Source organism: Microcaecilia unicolor, unplaced genomic scaffold (genome assembly GCF_901765095.1).
Source record: "Microcaecilia unicolor unplaced genomic scaffold, aMicUni1.1, whole genome shotgun sequence".
Classification (NCBI taxonomy): Eukaryota; Metazoa; Chordata; class Amphibia; order Gymnophiona; family Siphonopidae; genus Microcaecilia; species Microcaecilia unicolor.
Genome location: NW_021963040.1, coordinates 107,809 through 127,091, shown reverse-complemented (window position 1 = coordinate 127,091; position 19,283 = coordinate 107,809). Strand labels below are relative to the sequence as shown.

General features: G+C 44.1%; 1 protein-coding gene across 1 annotated transcript in view; it reads right to left on the bottom strand.

The window, feature by feature from the left end:
* Positions 1–19,283, bottom strand: part of RARS2 (arginyl-tRNA synthetase 2, mitochondrial) — a 127,492-nt gene that overhangs the window by 102,142 nt on the left and 6,067 nt on the right. The window contains exons 2-5 of the mRNA XM_030188632.1: positions 15,473–15,546; positions 8,184–8,286; positions 8,000–8,083; positions 1,119–1,216 (exon numbers count right to left, since the gene is read on the bottom strand). Coding sequence (XP_030044492.1) covers positions 1,119–1,216; positions 8,000–8,083; positions 8,184–8,286; positions 15,473–15,546 — 359 coding nt within the window. The remainder of the gene's footprint in view (positions 1–1,118; positions 1,217–7,999; positions 8,084–8,183; positions 8,287–15,472; positions 15,547–19,283) is intronic.

Genomic DNA, 19,283 nt, shown 5'->3' with positions numbered 1-19,283 from the left:
AGGCTAGGGTCACAGGACCAGGGCTCTCATTGGCTCTCTAGAGTCAGAGTTTTTTTTCTCAGTCTCCACCTGCTGGTAGGCGTGCACAACCATCAGTCCAATCCTGGGCCGGTCCGGAGGGACGCTAAGGATACTATTATTTACCCCACTCCCTTGTATACCAGTAAGTCGGGGGAAGTCAGCATCAACTGCTCTATCCAATGCCTGAAGCATCTGGTTTCAGAAATCATGAATGTAGCCAGAATTTAATTTTGGAGGAGGCCCAGGGGCAGGGGCAAACACTTCCTCACCCCACCCCCCCCACCACCTCTTTAGCCACCACTGCATCATACCTCTGCTGTCGGAGATGTTCAGACCCCGCAAGCTAAACAGATCCATTGCTGGAGCCCCCACACGTGCTGTCTGAGCAGCAAGGAAGCCGGTGGGGGTTCTAGTCTCCAAAACCGACACTTTCGTGCATGCTCAGTTTAAAGTATGAACAGCGTATCCATGAAGTGCCGGCATTGGTGGGCTTGAGCAATCTGCCAACTTCCTACAGATCAGGCAGCATGAGCGGGGGGACTCCAGCAGCGAATCTCTACAGCTGGTAAGGATTGAGCATCCCCTGGGAGGGCCAGCCAAAAATCTGGTGCTGCAAGTTTGAAGGGGGTCTGATTCCAAAACAGAGGGGGAGACCCCCCTCCCCGTGGCTACACCACTGCCAGAAATAAACATACTCAAATGTTGCAAAAGTATTTGTACCTATTTGTAAACAACTCCTATACCATTGTTTGATTTGAGTGAGAAAAAAAAAAAAAGAAGCATTCACTTTAGCATAGTTTTGCATAATTCAGATTTTTTTTTCAGTGCATACATTTGCTAGAAAACTTGATCAGCTTGGAAAGCTCTTCTTTTTTTAAACTTGTTTTCTGACCTCACTCATTGGCGAGTATCTTATTTCACTCGAAAAATATAATGAAATATTTGAGACCTCACCTGAAGTTCTGTGCTCAGTTCTGGAGGCCACATCTTCAGAATCACAGACAAAAGCAGAGGCACAAGGTAAGTTTTAAAGCTCTAATATGCATATCTAGAGAAGCAGGTTAAGAGGATAATAAAGCTGTGTTGTGTACACTTACCTAAAATCAACCACCACCTTTTCTCTTGGAAAAACAGAAAGGAGTTCACTTTTAAATCCATACTGAGAGCCATCTTTGGATACTTGCTGCACGATAGTCTGAGAATGCAAGTGAAAATGCCTCAGGTATATTAAAGCAGAATTATATGAAAATCATGATTCATTGTGTATCAAAATGGCTTCATCTAACTCAATGATTATCAGTCTTTTTGTTGCTGTGACGCTACGATCGCAGCCAAATAAAATTGTGGGACCACCCGGAGGCACAGAGAGCGGAGGATACTTACATGTAGCAGGTATTCTCCGAGGACAACAGGCTGATTGTTCTCACATGTGGGTCGACGTCCGCATTGGCCCAGGAAACGGCAAATTCTTTCAAGCAAAAAAAAATAAAAGTTTTGCCAGAGTCTTCTGGCGCGCGAGCAGACGAAGAAAGACGAAGAAAGACTAAGGAGGCTAGGGCTATACAGCTTGGAGAAGAGACGGCTGAGGGGAGACGTGATAGAGGTATATAAAATAATGAGTGGAGTGGAACAGGTGGATGTGAAACGTCTGTTCACGCTTTCCAAAAATACTAGGACTAGGGGGCATGCGATGAAACTACGGTGTAGTAAATTTAAAACAAATCAGAGAAAATGTTTCTTCACCCAACACGTAATTAAACTCTGGAATTCGTTGCCGGAGAAAGTGGTGAAGGCGGTTAGCTTAGCAGAGTTTAAAAAGGGGTTGGACGGTTTCCTAAAGACAAGTCCATAAACCGCTACTAAACGGACTTGGAAAAATCCCAAATTCCAGGAATAACATGTATAGAATGTTTGTACGTTTGGGAAGCTTGCCAGGTGCCCTTGGCCTGGATTGGCCGCTGTCGTGGACAGGATGCTGGGCTCGATGGACCCTTGGTCTTTTCCCAGTATGGCATTACTTATGTACTTATGTACTTATGAGCGGACAACTTCCCGCCCATCGCGCGAGCGTGCCTCTTTAGTTAAATCAAAAAGCCTACAAATAACAACTCCAAAGGGGGGCGGGGCAGGTTTGTGAGAACAATCAGGCAGCTGTCCTCGGAGAATACCTGCTACAGGTAAGTATCTTCGCTTTCTCCGAGGACAAGCAGGCTGCTTGTTCTCACATGTGGGATATCCCTAGCAACCAGGCTCACTCAAAACAATGAACATTGGTCAATTGGGCCTCGGCGAGGACGTAACATAGATTGACCTGAAACCATAAACAACTGAGAGTGCAGCCTGGAACAGAACAAAAATGGGTCTAGGGGGGTGGAGTTGGATCCTATACCCCAAACAGATTCTGCAGCACCGACTGCCCAAACCGACTTTCGCGTCAGGTATCCTGCTGAAGGCAGTAGTGAGATGTGAATGTATGGACTGATGACCACGTTGCAGCCTTGCAAATCTCCTCAATGGAGGCTAAGCGAGCCACTGACGCAGCCGTGGCTCTAACATTATGAGCTGTGACATGGCCCTCTAAAGACAGCCCAGCTTGGGCATAAGTGAAGGAAATGCAATCTGCTAGCCAATTAGAGATTGTGCATTTTCCAATGGCGACTACCCTCCTGTTGGGATTGAAAGAAACAAACAAACAACTGGGTGGACTGTCCGAAGGGCTTTGTCCGCTCCATCTAAAAGGCCAATGCTCTCTTGCAGTCCACGGTATGCAAACTGCTTTCACCAGGGCAGGTATGAGGATGGGGAAAAAATGTTGGCAAGACAATAGACTGTTTCAGATGGAACTCAGACACCACCTTCGGAAAGAACTTAGGGTGCATGCGGAGGACTACTCTGTTGTGATGGAACTTGATATAAGGTGCACGCACTACTAAGGCCTGAAACTCAGACTCTACGAGCTGAAGTAACAGCCACCAAGAAAACGACCTTCCAGGTCAAGTACTTCAGATGGCAGGAATTCAGTGGCTCAAAAGGAGCTTTCATCAGCTGGGTGAGAATGACATTGAGATCCCATGACACTGGTGGAGGTTTGACCGGGGGCTTCCTTCAGTACCTTATGCAGAGGAACTGTCACAGCCTCTTTAGGTGGAGAAGAATAATCCAGGACCTCAAGCATCTCAGTCCTGGGCTCATCCTCAACTTCCACAGGGAAGTGAATAGCCGTAGCCATTTCCCAGACAAAAGAGGAAAAGGACAGACTCTCCGGTGGAGATTGATTCTTCCCCTCCGCCAGAAACGAGACTGAGGGAATCCCAAAGGACTCATCAGAAGAGAAGTACCTGGGATCCTCTTCTGACTTCCACGAACGCTCCTGCTCAGTATTGGACAGAACCTGAGTTAAGGTGCTTCAACACTAAACCTGCCTCGACGCCGAGGAGCGATGTCCTCTATGGCGATGTCGAGAGGCCAATGCCCGGTCCGACTGTGGCGAAGCTCCCTCCACCGATGTTGAAGGGGAGTTGACTTGGGTGGCAGCTGATGTGGATGCCGCAAGCGGCATCGCGGTCGGGGACCTCACCACAGGCGAAAGGCCAGAGAGCTGTAGCAGCAGGTACAGAAGGCGCAAGCACCCCTGACACCGAAGCTGACTGTCGTAGCAGTCCCTCCAGAAGTTCTGGAAACAAGGCCCGGATTCGCTTGTCGAGAGCCACCATCAGAGAAGGCTGCGGGGTCGATGGGACAGGCAGTGTCAGAATCCATGGAGGCTCGGGAGCAGGTACCGGGCGGCCAAGGCATCGGCACCTCCTGTATTGAGGGGGAGCAATCCTCTCGGCGCCGCCGCTTTTCAGGTGCCAATTCTCTCGGCGCCCCGGAGCTCCCAGTACCTTGTGTCAAAGGAGAATGATGACAGTACTTCTTCGCCTTCGCTCAACGCCAGTCATCGAGACTCCTTGGTACCGACAAGGAAGATATGGAATTCTCACGTCTCCTCCAGGCCGGGTCCGACAAAGGCCTGTCCCGGGAGGCCTGCATAACAGGAGGCCTTGAGGCAGGTGGAGACCCACTCGACGCCTCACTGCTCCCAGCGGGAGTTGGTCTCTCAGTAGCCATTACCCTTCGTCCCGACGTCAATGCACCTGTCTATGTTGACGACGCCACCGACCTCGGTACCAATGTCAAAGGACCGGACTGAGTCCCAAAAGGTTTTTCTTGTTGGGCTTCTCGAGACGCTTTGAGTCCGTTTCTTCATACGAAGACACAGACTACAAGTGGCTGGGCTATGGTTGGGCCCAAGGCACTGGCTACACCAGGCGTGGGTATCAGTACCTGAGATAGTCCGGTTGCACCGCGTACAATGCTTGAAACCGCTGGGTGTCTTCGATGACATGGAAGGAAAAACGGCTTTGCCGAAATCAAAAGACACGATTGTGCCTTTGAAAAGAAAAAAAGGGCACAAAGAAAGAGGGAAGAACCCGGCCACGTCGAAAAAGAAAGAAAACTTATAAAAAGGGGCTCAACTAAGAAAAAAAAATACGGGAAGGTATATATATATATATTTATTTTTTATTTTTATTTTTTAATTATGAAAAGAAAATAAATGGTTGGTCGTAAAGACTCTTTCCTAGGCCACACGATGAGAAGATTTGAAAACGCTGTCTCTTCACCGCGGACAAGAAAAAACTAAAGAGGCACGCTCGCGCAACGGGTGGGAAGTCGCCCGCGCATGCGCGATGCTCGCGTGTTCTGGCAATTTTATTTTTTTGCTTGGGCCAATGCGGACGTCGACCCACATGTGAGAACAAGCGGCCTGCTTGTCCTCGGAGAAAAATGGTGTACCTACGAAGAGCCTACCCAGGTCATGAACCTAAATGTGGGTTTTGTAATCCCATTTGGATGTCCCGACCCACAATTTGGGAAACTCTGTTCTAACTGCTGCCCACATACCTGGAGCACGGACCTAAGAGCAAGACTGCCACTAGCCTAAACAGATCTTGGACAGTGCCCTGTCAACACTACGGTCATGCCACGCAGCCAAATGGGAACTAACTTCTACTGTTATAGTGACAGCAACATAATTAACTTGAGCTCATCTTGCCACCTCTACCAATGGCCCTGATAGATCATCTTCAAAGCACACGTACAGTAACATGCAGAAATTCTTTTGGGTGATTCAGCACAACAAATCATAACCTCCAAAGTATTATTAAAGACATTCTAGGAACCCCTGCAATGCACCACTTGTTTATTCTCCTTTGGAACAAACCAGACTGTTTCTTTTTAGGAATGCTGTTAGCAGCACCATAAGGAGGTCAGGCTAGAAAACATTCCACCGGAGATGAGAGCTTTTTAAGCGCCCTACATTTTAATTAAACATGAATCATTACCATGTTTGCACACAACTTGGCTGCTGAGACACCTCTGAACTAAAGAAAAAGGATGTTTATGAACAGCTGACTTGCTATATCATGCCTCCACTTAAGCATTAGCAACATACACACTAAAGATGTCATGACAGGCTTGCTTTTATGCCATCAAACCTGTCTCACCATTACTGCCCGACCCATCGAGTGGCACACTCCCCCTCACAACCCCTCCCACAGATACTCCTGCTCCCCAGTGTCTAGCGGCACTGCCGTCTACTGACTGATACTCCCAATCCTCAATGGCACCCCCCCCCCACTCCCTGCTTAGCCACAACCTCCCTCCCTCACTCCAAAAAAAAAAAATCCCTGTGTTTAGTGGCTCCCACTCAACCCCTCCACTCCCCCAACTCAGGAATTCCCCATCATATCTTAAGAAGCAAGAGCGATGCCCACTAGCTCCTGCCTCCAGTGTCGCCATCTTGAAAAATGGAGGCATCCTGCAGTTGCACCAGGTGGGGTCAGTCTGCCATATAAGGGAAAAATGGTAGCAGCAGTGGAAGCAGCGAATAGGCATTGCTCCTGCCCTCTTAAGGTAGATAAGGTAGTAGGTGCCACTAGACACTACAGATATTATATATTTTTTTTAAAAATGGATGCCAATACAGAACGGTACCAGGATAGTACTACTACTACTATTTAGCATTTCTATAGCGCTACAAGGCGTACGCAGCGCTGCACAAACATAGAAGAAAGACAGTCCCTGCTCAAAGAGCTTACAATCTAATAGACAAAAAATAAATAAAGTAAGCAAATCAAATCAATTAATGTGAACGGGAAGGAAGAGAGGAGGGTAGGTGGAGGCGAGTGGTTACGAGTCAAAAGCAATGTTAAAGAGGTGGGCTTTCAGTCTAGATTTCGTAGGGGCTCAGGAAGTTTATTCCAGGCGTAGGGTGCAGCGAGACAGAAGGCGCGAAGTCTGGAGTTGGCAGTAGTGGAGAAGGGAACAGATAAGAAGGATTTATCCATGGAGCGGAGTGCACGGGAAGGGGTGTAGGGAAGGACGAGTGTGGAGAGATACTGGGGAGCAGCAGAGTGAATACATTTATAGGTTAGTAGAAGAAGTTTGAACAGGATGCGAAAACGGATAGGGAGCCAGTGAAGGGTCTTGAGGAGAGGGAGGATAGTGAAGTTGGGGAAAGGAGGAGTGCCAGTACACTCTCAAAACAACCCTCCTATGCTGCCCTGGACCAGGCATCCATTTTTCTCATGTTAATTGCACAACCAAAAAAACTTTAATTTTTGCATGCCACGGAATAGCTAAACACCACATCTGAATTAGTGCAGTGTGTGGTAAGGCTTTCCTGGCGAGTTAACACTCCGATTGAAACCCCTTCTGCATTGCTATCCCGTGGTAACCATGCAGCAGCTTTCTGCTTTGGCACCTGGGTGTTAAATATTTAGCAGCAGTGAACCAGCTATGAGTGACGTGGGAATGTTTCCTCCCTATAAGCAAAGACCATCTGTGAGAAGGCTCTACTGCTATATGACAGGCTGAAATCTAACATTCAAAAGTCACATGCTAGATGTTGTAGAGATGGCCGTACAGCACAAACCAACTCTTACTTTGCCCTGCTCTTCGTTTCATGTGTAGGACTGCAGAGGAAGGCATAACTTTGGACTCTCAATCTGTAGACAGCTTTAGACTAGTTAGCAATTAGGCAACATTTTGTGAAAGGGGAAAACACAGGCTCCACCTCAAATAGGGAGAAACAAACAAGTTAGCACTATTGTATAACAGCTGTTCTAGCTCCTTTTTTAACTAGATATTAGGGGAAAGCTTACATTTGTTCAGAAATGCATGAATTCGAATAAAGTGTTTGCAAAAGATAATGGCAAAACACTGAAGTTAAACAATCCCAATAGCAAGGCTGTAGTAAAAGCTGAAAGTCCAGGTGCATTTAAATGGAAGGGGAGGGATTTTGGATTTAGCTCATGCTTTTTCAGTAATAGCTGAAGGTGGTACTCAGGTACAGTAGATATTTTCCTGTCCCTGGAAGGTTTAACAAATTTGTTCTTAAGGCAATAGAGGATTAAGTAATTTGCCCAAGATCACAAGGAGCATCAGTGGGATTTGAACCTGGCTTCCCTAGTTCTTTCGACCCACTGCTCTAACCATTAAGCTACTCAACAAAGATAAATTATTCTAAACCCCATCAACTGCTAGGCAGCTAGCGAATACAAAAAAAACAAAATAAACCCTACTCTTTAAACTGTCCATGTGAGGAAGCGCCTATGCAAACCCTAGTTCTCCTTAAGAGCACTCCCTCACCAGGCTGCTTCAAGAATAGGTATGTTATCTTGTCTAGCCAGGAGGGCAAGGTTCAGGCAGAGAGTAGGAAGAACATAAGAACAGCCATACTGGGTCAGACCAATGGTCCATCCAGTCCAGTATCCTGCTTCCAACAGTGACCAATCCAGGTCACAAGTACCTGGCAGAAACCCAAACAATAATAACATTCCATGTTACCAATCCCAGGGCAAGCAGAGGCTTTCCCCGTCTATCTCGTTAGCAGACTATTTTGTCTTTCATTTTGCTTAGGTAGTACCGGGCTTACCTTTGCTAATAATTCTCTGTTTATTTTGAAGTTTATTGTTCCAGGTCCACTGCTTATCTCATTTACTACCGCATCACATTTTAGCTGCAAAACAAAACAGAGAATATAATACAGGCTTTTTAAGAGTGAAATATAATCTGTGACTAACGGTGCAAATCATGGATGTGCATGGTTCCCATCATACCTGCTCCAGCAGTCTCTGGGTCTGTGCCTGAAGGTCCTGTCTGGACAGTCCTTTGCCATTCTCCACCAGAGAGTCCACAAAGAGCTGGAAATCCACACTAGGCCTGCAGCACAACATCAACCCATGCAAGAATTACCGGCACATCATACAAGAGCCATTGGTAACCCATAACTAAAGTCATAGGTGAAGAAAACTCAGAGCATCAGATGAGGAAAGCTTCCTAAACCTTTCCTGGTGACCCCATTCCCAGTCAAGCGTTTAGGAGATCCAAAATAAATATATATGACATAACTGCATATACAGGGTTACCAATGCATGTAAGTTTATCTGCAACATATTCACTGGAAATTTCCTACAAATCTGACTGACTATGGGGTCATCATGACAGGGTCGATAAGCCCTATTCTAGAATGACCTGCACTATCAATTCCAAACATCTCAAGGCAATAATTTAAAAAACCTGAGCTTATTTTCATAAATACAGCACAAGTGAGAGTGAAACTCAAAGCAAGATGATTGTCCTTCAAAGAATGGAAAAAGGACCCAAACAAAGAAGATACGAAGCAACATAAGCACTTTAAAGAAGGCTAAAAGAGAATATGAAGAGAAACTTGCCGCAGAGGCTAAAACTCACAGTAACAACATTTTCAGGTATATCAGAAGCAGAAAGTCTGCGAGGGAATCCATTGGACTGTCAGATCACGAAGGAGCAAAAGGGGTGATCAGGGAGAACAAGGCCATAGCAGAGAAACTGAATGAATTCTTTGCTTCTGTCTTTACGGAAGAAGATTCAAGAGATCTGCCTGTACCAGAAATGGTTTTCATGGGTGATGATGTGGAAGAATTGAAAGAAATATTGGTAAACCTGGAAGATGTACTGAGCCAAATTGACAATTTAAAGAGTAGTAAATCACCTGGACCGGACGGCATACATCCAAGGGTACTCAAAGAACTCAAGCATGAAATAGCTGATCTGACGTAAGTAATATCAAACCCGTTGTTAAAATCGTCCGTAGTACCTGAAGATTGGAGGGTGGACAATGTGACGCTGATTTTTTAAAAAGGGTTCTAGGGGTGATCCGGGAACTTATGGGCCTGTAAGCCTGATGTCGGTGCCGAGCAAAATAGTGGAAACTATTATAAAGAATAAAATTATAGAACATGTAGACGAACATGGTTTAATGGGACAGAGTCAGAATGGCTTCAGCCAAGAGAAGTCTTGCCTCACCAACTTCCTTCATTTTTTTGAAGGCATGAATAAACATGTGGATAAAGGTGAGACAGGTTCATGTAGTGTATCTAGATTTTCAGAAATCTTTTGATAAAGTTCCTCATGAGAGACTCCTGAGAAAATTAAAGAGTCATGGAATATTAGGCAAGGTTCTGGAGGAGTGTGAACAGTGGAGTGCCGCAGGGATCTGCACGGGGACTGATACTATTTAACATATTTATAAATGATATGGAAATCGGAACCACGAGTGAGGTGATCAAATTTGCAGATGATACAAAACTATTCAAGGTTTTAAAAACACATTCGGACTGTGAAATATTGCAGGAAGACCTTAGGAAATTGGAAGGCTGGGCGTCCAAATGGCAGATCAAATGTAATGTGGACAAACGCAAGGTGATGCACATAGGAAAGAATAATTTGAATCATAGTTACCTGATGGAATTAGAAAAGGGAAAAAGAAGCACAACAGGACATCCCTATGAGTAAAGACTAAAGAGGCTAGGATTCTTCAACTTGGAAAAGAGAAGGCTGAGGGTACATATGATAGAGGTCTATAAAATATTGAGTGGGGTGGAACAGAACAGACTAGGGGGGGGCACGCAATGAAGCTACTAAGTAGTAAATTTAAAATAAATCAGAGAAAATATTTCTGCAGTTAGCTTAGCAGGGTTTAAACAAGGTTTGGATAATTTCCTAAAAGAAAAGTCCATAAGCCATTATTAAGATTGACTTGGGAAAATCCATTGCTTATTACTAGGATATAAAGCATAAAAATCTGTTTTACTCTTTTGGGATTTTGCCAGGTATATGAGACCTCGATTGGCCACTCTTGGAAACAGGATGGTGGGCCTGATGGACCTTTGATTTGTACCAATATGTCAATCCTTTTGCTGTTATGATCACTAACCAACTTTGATGTAGAAACCTAGAAAAATGTACTGTCTACCCAATCCATGCCATCTATTCTCCTTATCACTCACTATCTTAGAGATCCTATGTACTTGTCCCAAGCTCTCTTGAATTCAGATATTGCTTTTGTCTCCACCACTTCCACCGTGAGACTGTTCCACAAATTCAACACTCTTTCCATGAAGTAGTATTGCCTCAGGTTACGTCTGAGTCTATCCCCTTTCACTTTTATCCTATACCTCCTCGTTCCAGAGCTTCCTTTCAATTGAGAGGCTTGCCTCCTGTGTATTTACACCACATAGGTATTTAAACGTCTATCATATCTCCCCTCTCCCACCTTTCTTCCAAAGTACACATACTGAGATCTTTAAGCCTGTCCCCATACACTTTACGACAAAGACCACTTATCATTTTAGTAGCCACCCTCTGAACAGACTCCATCCTGTTTATAACTTTTTGAAGGTGTAGTCTTGTAAGCATTTATAGATGAATAACTCTGCTGGGCAAAGCTACCCAATGAGCAATTCCCAGGTTCCGTTTACAGGAGTCTGGCTAAACCAACTTCCTAGCTCTGTCCAGGGGTTATATATTATAAAGGAACCTGGCTGTTCTGGGCCTACACCAGAACGTTTCTTCTGTTAGAGAGAACTGGAATAAAAGTAAAGTCACTGCTGTGAAATATATTAATTTATTATATAGGTAAGAAAATAGAATAATACACCCTACACTACAGCTCAGCTGTACAAATGTAGCTCCCTTATGCTGATAAGCAACTGTAGAATGTATTGTCTAACTAAAACACTGATATCACTGGTTACTAGGTTATTACTCAATCCTGATTAGTAATACTGACTAGGTCATGAAGTAATACAGTTAGCAGCACATCTTCCTGATCACAAAGTTCTGACTAACCCGCCTTTGCTGAGGTAAGAACCCACTAGCTAATCCCCGACTATAGGAAATAAATCTCTGTAATCCTCACCGAGCCAACTCTAGGTGGTCTCTCAGATGAAGTGGACACAGGTTTTTCCTTTTAGACTCCAGCTGTTTTCCACAGCGAGTCCCCGTCTTAGGAAACAACACAGGCTCTCTGCAGCATGTAGGATTATAGTCTCTCTGGCCGATAGAGTGAACCAACAGGTACTTTCTTCAGATGGTCAGTTCACAAGGTTGTGGACCACTTCAGGTCTCGCTGGTCTTCTTTTCAGCTACCCTTCTTCCAGTAGAACCAGACAAATTCTCCCTTTCTTCTTTTCTTTCTTCTTCTGTCTGTCCTCCTTGTACTTCTCCTTCTGGTCTCCCGCTCTCTGGCCACTGATTCCCAGGTGACCAGACAGCAACCAATCAGGATCTTGTCCAGCTCCTTCCCTGAGCAAGAAAAAAAAACCTTTTTTTTTTTTCTTCCAGTTGTTACATTGTGGTATGCATTCCTGTCTCTCATCAGACTCGCTGGCACCACGGCCTTACCCCCTGTAGCTCATCAGGGAGGTGCAAGGGTCAGGTAGCCCACTGCATATCCTTGAGTTTTTTTCAGACCTGCCAGTTATTTACCACAAGCAGAGCTCTGGTACAAACAGAAAGTTGAATCTGCTTGGTCACTGAAGTGCAGGGTCTTAGTTCACAGACTCCATCTTGACATAGTTGTATACACAGGCTGAGATCAGCAGAGTGAGGCTCACAGGGAAATAGCCCTTCAGTCTCCAGAATTATATACAATATTCCAAATGAAGTCTCACCAGAGTCTTATACTACTACTACTTAACATTTCTAAAGCGCTACTAGGGTTACGCAGCGCTGTACAGTTTAATATAAAAGGACAGGCCCTGCTCAAAGAGCTTACAATCTAAAAGACAAATGAGTAGTCAATATGATAGGGGCAGTCTGGATATCCTGAAGGTAAGAGTTAGGTGCCGAAGGCAGCATTGAAGAGGTGGGCTTTAAGCAGAGACTTGAAGATGGGCAGGGAGGGGGCTTGACTTAAGGGCTCAGGAAGGTTGTTCCAGGCATAGGGTGAGGCGAGGCAGAATGGGCGGAGCCTGGAGTTGGCAGTGGTGGAGAAGGGTACTGAGAGGAGGGATTTGTCCTGTGAACGGAGGTTTCGGGTGGGAACATAAGGGGAGATGAGGGTAGAGAGGTAGTGAGGGGCAGCAGATTGAGTACATTTGTAGGTAAGAAGGAGAAGCTTGAACAGGGGCATCATCACCTCTTTTTCAAACTAGCCATTGCTCTCCTTATAAACCCAAGTAAAACAGGCTGTTAGAGATAAAAGAACATCCTACAAAAGATGGAAAAAAACATCCAAAGGAAGAAAATACGAAGTAACTTAAGTACTGTCAAGCTAGATGCAAAGCATTGATAAAGAAGGCTAAAAGGAGAATATGAAGCAAAACTTAACGCAGAGACAAAAACTCACAGTAGTAACAACTTTTCCAGGTACATCAGAAGCAGAAAGCCTGCGAGGGAATCTGTGGGACCATTAGATCATGAAGGAGCAAAAGGGGCACTCAGGGAGGACACGGTCATAGCGGAGAGATTGAATTAATTCTTTGCTTTGGTCCTTATGGAAGAAGATCTAAAAACAGTTACCTGTACCAGAAACGGTTTTGAAGGGTGACGATGCAGATGAACTAAAAGAAATCTTGGTGAACCTGTATGATGTACTGAGCCAAACTGACAAGTGAAAGAGTGATAAACACCTGGGCTGGTTGGTATACACCCCCGAGTACTGAAAGAACTCAAAACATTAAACTGCTGATCTGCCGTTACATTCGTCCGTGGCACCTGAAGATTGGAGGGTGGCCAATGTAACACTGATTTTTCAAAAGGGTTCCAGGGGTGATCCAGGAAATTATAGATCGGTAAGCCTGACTTCAGTGCCAGGCAAAATAATGGAAACTATTATAAAGAATAAAATAACTTAACACAGACCAATATGGTCTAATGGAACAGAGTCAGCATGGGTTCAGCCAAGGAAATCTTGCTTCACTAATTTGTTTCATTTCTTTGAAGGCGTGAATAAACTTGTGCATAAAGGTGAGACGATTGATGAAGTGTATCTAGATTTTCAGAAAGCTATTGACAAAAAGTTCCTCATGAAAGACGCCTGAGAAAATTAAAAAGTCATGGGATAAAAGGCAGTGTCCTTCCCTGGATAAGGAAAAGGTTACTGGACAGAAAATAGAAGGTAAGGTTAAATGGCCATTTTTCTCAATGAAAGAGGGTGAATAGTGGAGTGCTGCAGGGGGATCTATACTGGGACTGGTGCTATTTAACATATTTATAAATGATCTGGAAATCGGAACAAGTGAAGTGATTAAATTTGCAGATGACACAAAACTATTCAAGGTTGTTTCCCCAATTACCGGCTTCGCCACCCAATCTCCGCTAAGATTCCACGGAACCATTCCTACTAAACAGAATTCCTTTCTGTTTATCCCACGCATGTTTGAATTCCATTACCGTTTTCATCTCCACCACCTCCCGCGGGAGGGTATTCCACATATCCACCACCCTCTCTGTGAAAAAAATACTTCCAGACATTAGTCCTGAGTCTGCCCCCTTCAACCTCAATTCATGTCCTCTAGTTCTACCGCCTTCCCGTCTCCGGAAAAGGAGACGGGAAGGCATAACACTGCAGGACAATACACGGTTCAGCAAGAAACAAAAGCAAAATATTGAATATTAAATATATTAAGGGCCAGGTTCTATATAGGGCACGGTGAGTAGCACGTGGCCAATTTATATGTGCTACTCAATTGAGTACCGAGTCAATTAGAAAAATTACAAGTGGACCTTACGAGACTGTGAGACTAGGCATCTAAATGGCAGATGACGTTTAATGTGAGCAAATGCAAAGTGATGCATGTAGGAAACAGGATCCCGAATTATAGCTATGTCATGCAAAGTTCCACGTTAGGACTCAACGACCAAGAAAGGGATCTAGGTGTCGTCGTTGATGATACGTTGAAACCTTCTGCTCAGTGTGCTACTGCGGCTAAGAAAGCAAATAGAATGTTAGTGTTATTAGAAAAGAAATGGAAAACAAAAATGAGGATGTTATAATGCCTTTGTATCGCTCCATGGTGCGACCGCACCTTGAATATTGTGTTCAATTCTGGTCGCTGCATCTCAAAAAATATATAGTGGAATTAGAAAAGGTGCAGAGAAGGGCGATGAAAATGATAAAGCGGATGGGATGACTCCCCTATGAGGAAAGGCTAAAGCGGCTAGGGCTCTTCAGCTTGGAGAAAAGGCGGCTGAGGGGAGATATGATAGAGGTCTATAAAATAATGAGTGGCATTGAATGGATAGATGTGAAGTGTCTGTTCATTCTTTCCAAAAATACTAGGACTAGGGGGCATGCAATGAAGCTACAATGTAGTAAATTTAAAACGAATCGGAGAAAATATATCTTTACTCAACGTGCAATTAAACTCTAGAATTCGTTGCCTCAGAATGTGGTAAAGGCGGTTAGCTTAGCGGAGTTTAAAGGAGTTTAAAAAAGGTTTAGATGGCTTCCTAAAGGAAAAGTCCATAGACAATTATTAAATGGACTTGGGGAAAATCCACTATTTCTGGGAAAAGCAGTATAAAATGTTTTGTACATTTTTGGGATCTTGCCGGGTATTTGTGACCTGGATTGCCCACTGTTGGAAACAGGATGCTGGGCTCGATGGACCTTTGGTCTTTCCCAGTATGGCAATACTTATGTAACAAACAATCATCATCACTAATGGGCAATAAGTGGAATTTACACATGCTTTTTAGGCATATTCTAAAAAAGAGGTCTGCGTAAATTCCAATGGATGTAGCTGAAAAGGAGACATGGCCATCCTTTGGATTAGAAAGGTCAATCAAATCTACGCACGTTATAGAATTTGGGGAAATGTGTGTACATTCATGCGCAGGCATTTACACTAGGTTTTCAGTGGTGTAAATGGCCGCACCTAAATGTACGCACGCTCCCCCCAGCCTATGTGTCATTCTATGAACCACGTCTTACTGTAGATGCTTGTTATTCTGACACAACTACATTTTAAATGCCATATACAGAATCCGGGCCTAAGTGCTGTAAAGTACAGTATTTCAAGCATGGTTTTCTGTAATGGATATCAAATATATTGTAGAACATAAAATTAAGAAACAGTACCGCTTTTTGTAGACAGCAACTGCCGATATTGATTTTATGAGTTGTTCTGGTGGTAGATTCAGAACTCTTGAAACCTAGATTTACAATAAACATAAAAACTTAAGTTATGATGAAGCTTCATTAAGAGTCTCTTCTTGTTTAACCAAAGTTTCCCTATACTATGCCATAACGCTGATGAAGATACAACGTTGAGAAAGTTTTGCTCCCCCCAAACGATTTCCCTATTATTGCACACTAGTAAAAAAGCCCCGTTTCTGATGCAAATGAAACGGGGGCTAGTAAGGTTTTCTTCAGAGTGTGCATGTGGGAGTGTGTGTCCCTGCCCTCTCTCCCTCCCCCTCCCCCCTCCGAGTCCAGTCCTTCAGTGTTTCCTACTGTTCTGTGTTTTTGTTACAGAGAGAGTGAGGGCATCTCTCTCCCCTCCCCCCTCTGAGTCCTTCACTGTGTGAGATTTCGTGCTGTGCTGTTTTCCTTCACTCATGGGGAAACCGGATATCTCTGGCGCTTCACACTTCCGGCTGGAGGCTTCATAGAACGTTGGTCTTGCCTTTTATATATATAGATATGTCACACTGAATTATTTCTAATCATTAAAGAAAATGTCACTTGGACAAAGGGAAACTGAGTAAACACCACTATTTCTACGTTATTTAATTTAAGGGACTAAGAGGCATATTTTCAAAGCACTTAGCCTTCCAAAGTTCCATAGATTTCTATGGAATTTTGGAAGGCTAAGTGCTTTGAAATGAGCCCCTGAGTTATCCATTGCCTATACCACCCATGTGAAAAAGTAATTGCCTCCTTAATCACCCAATTGAAAAATGTTAATTCATAACTAGATTCAAATGATTGAACACAGCCAGGCTTGATTGCAGCTGGAACTGTTAAATCTAAACCTCATTATATATTGAACTTTATCATGAAGGTGAAGTAGATAGCACAAAGTTTCCACAAGAATGCTATGCCACAAGAGATGAGAAAAAAAAAATTGTAACCCCTTTTTGACTGAAATATTTTAACAAAGCCATTTCTAAAGCTCTGGAACGCCACTGAACCACAGTAACAGCCATGATCTCCAAATGGTGAAGACTTAGAACAGTGGTGAATCCTCCCAGGGGAATCCGGCCTGCCAAAATTACTCTTGACAACTCATCCGGAAAGTCTCAAAACTTCCCAGAACATCATCCAAAGAACTGCAGGCCTCTCTAGTTCGGCTAAGGTTGGTGTTCATGATTCCACGATACGGAGGAGACTAGGTAAAAATGGGACTCATGGGAGAGTAGCAAGGTGAAAACCACTGCTTTCTAAAAGTAACATCAATACGCACTTCACATTTGTAAAAACACACCTGAATGATCCCCAAGCCTTTTCGGATAATGTTCTATGGACAAAGGAGTAAAAAAAATTGAACTCTTTGTATTACAAAGGTCATATTATGTCTGGTGTCAAGCAAATAGAGCATTCCACAGTGAGGAACATCATACCAACAATCAACATGGTAGTGGTACTGTGAAGACATGGGGATGCACTACCGCCTCAGGACTTGAAAACTTTGCCATTATTGAAGGAAAAAATGAATTCTACACCAGAAAATTAAGGAGAATGTTCTCTAATCTGTCTGTAAGCTGAAGCATAATTGGGTTATGCTGGAAGACAATGAACCAAAGTATAAAAGCACTGAATGGTTGAGAAAGCGAAGATACTTCAATGTAGCTGGTATTCTTTGAGGATAGCAGCCATTAATTCTTGCATGTGGGTGAAGTCATCCATGCCACCCGATGCGGAGCACTTTTAAAGCATATTTGACTTAAGAGCACGTGCTAGTGTCCCCACCGCACATGTCAGAGTGCCTTCCTGCCTGCCACGAGACGAACAGTATAGCAATGAAAAACAACTCCAAGGGGAGGAGGGAGGGTATGTGAGAATACATGGCCTGCTGTCCTTAGAAATACCTGCTACAGGTAAATATCTTTGCTTTCTCTGAGGACAAGAAGCCATATTCTCACATGTGGGAATCCCTAGCTACCAGGCTCAACACACAACAGCAACATCAAAATATTGATTAACCTGAAAACTACATAGATACTGTGTGAGAGTGCAGCCTGGAACAGAAGAGTGTTGAGTTGGATTCTAGACACCAAACAAATTCTGCAGAATTGTCTGTCCAAACCGACTATCGCGTCGGGTATCGTGCTGAATAGTGAGATGTGAATAGGTGGACTGAAGACCACATCGCAGCCTCGCAAATTTCTGCTATGGAGGCTGGTCCCAAGTGGCCTACCGACGCCACCATAGATCTGAAGTAATGAGCCTTGACATGACCCTCAAGAGTCAGCCCAGCATGAGTGTAAGTGAAAGAAATGCACAATTTCTAATTGGCTGGCGGATTGCCTTTCCCGATGGCAACCCCCAACCAGTTAGGATCAAAAGAAACATAAAGCTGAGTGAACTGTCTGTGGGGCCTAGTCTACTCCAAATAATAGGCCAATGTTTGCTTGCAGTCCAAGGTGTGCAGTGTGCTTTTTACAGGATGGGCATTAGGTATGGGAAAGAATGTTGGAAGAACAAGTGACTGATTTAGATAGAACTCCAACACAACCTTAGGCAGGAACTTGGGGTGCATGCGGAGAACTACTCTATTATGATGAAGTTTAGTGCAAAATGGATCCACCACTGGGGCCTGAAGCTTACTGACTCTGCAAGTTGAAGTAACAGCCACCAAGAATAAGACTTTCCAGGTCAAGTACTTCAGATGTCAGGAAACCAGAGGCTCAAAAGGAGCTTTCGTCAACCTGGTAAGGACAATATTGAGGTCCCACAACACAGGTGGCAGTTTGAAGAGTTGGCAATTCCAAAAACCACAATGGAAATGTGTCAGTCCAATTCAATGGTGTTTATTGAAAGCACAGCAAAAGACTCGACACAGCACCTGTGTTTCGGTGCTCTAGGTTCCTGCAACAGGAGTCTGGAAGTGAATGTATAGAAATATAATTCTACACAAAAAAGAATCCAAGGTATACTTGTTAAATCACTTGCATGCAGTCTCAAAAAAGTATCCAGCAAAGCCTCCACCTAGTGTGGTTGTTCTACCGACAGGTGGAAGTTTGACAGGGGGCTTTGTCAAAAGCAAACCTCTCATGAGGTGAACAAGAGCTTGTCCTGAGATGGGCTTACTTTCTACATGGTAATGGTAAGCACTAATTGCACTGAGGTGAACCCTTACAGAGTTGGTCTTAAGACTAAACTCAGAAAAGTGTAGAAGGTATTCAAGCAGGGTCTGTGTAGGTCAAGAAATAGGATCTAGGGCCCTGCCCTCACACCAGATGGCAAACCTCCTCCATTTGAAAGAGTAACAGCTCTAAGTGGAATGTTTCCTGGAAGCCAGCAAGAGTTTGGAGACACCCTCAAGCAGATGCAAGGAAGCAAATCCTAAGCTCTCAACATCCAGGCTGTGAGGGCCAAGGACTGATGGTTGGAATGGAAAAGAGATCCCTTGTTCTGTGTGATTGTGTGAAAACATTCCAATCTCCAAGGTTCTTCAGAGGATAACTCCAGAAAAGGGAACCAGATCTGCCTGGGCCAATAGGGGACAATCAGAATTATGGTTCCGTGGTAAACTCTTCCTCATAAGAGGTATGGGAGGATACACATACAGAAGGTCTTTCCTCCTATGGCGAAGGAAGGCATCAGACGCTAGCCTGTTGTGTGCCCTGACCCTGGAAAGGGAAATGGGACTTGATATACCGCCTTTCTGTGTTTTTTGCAACTACATTCAAAGCAGTTTACATAGTATATTCAGGTACTTATTTGT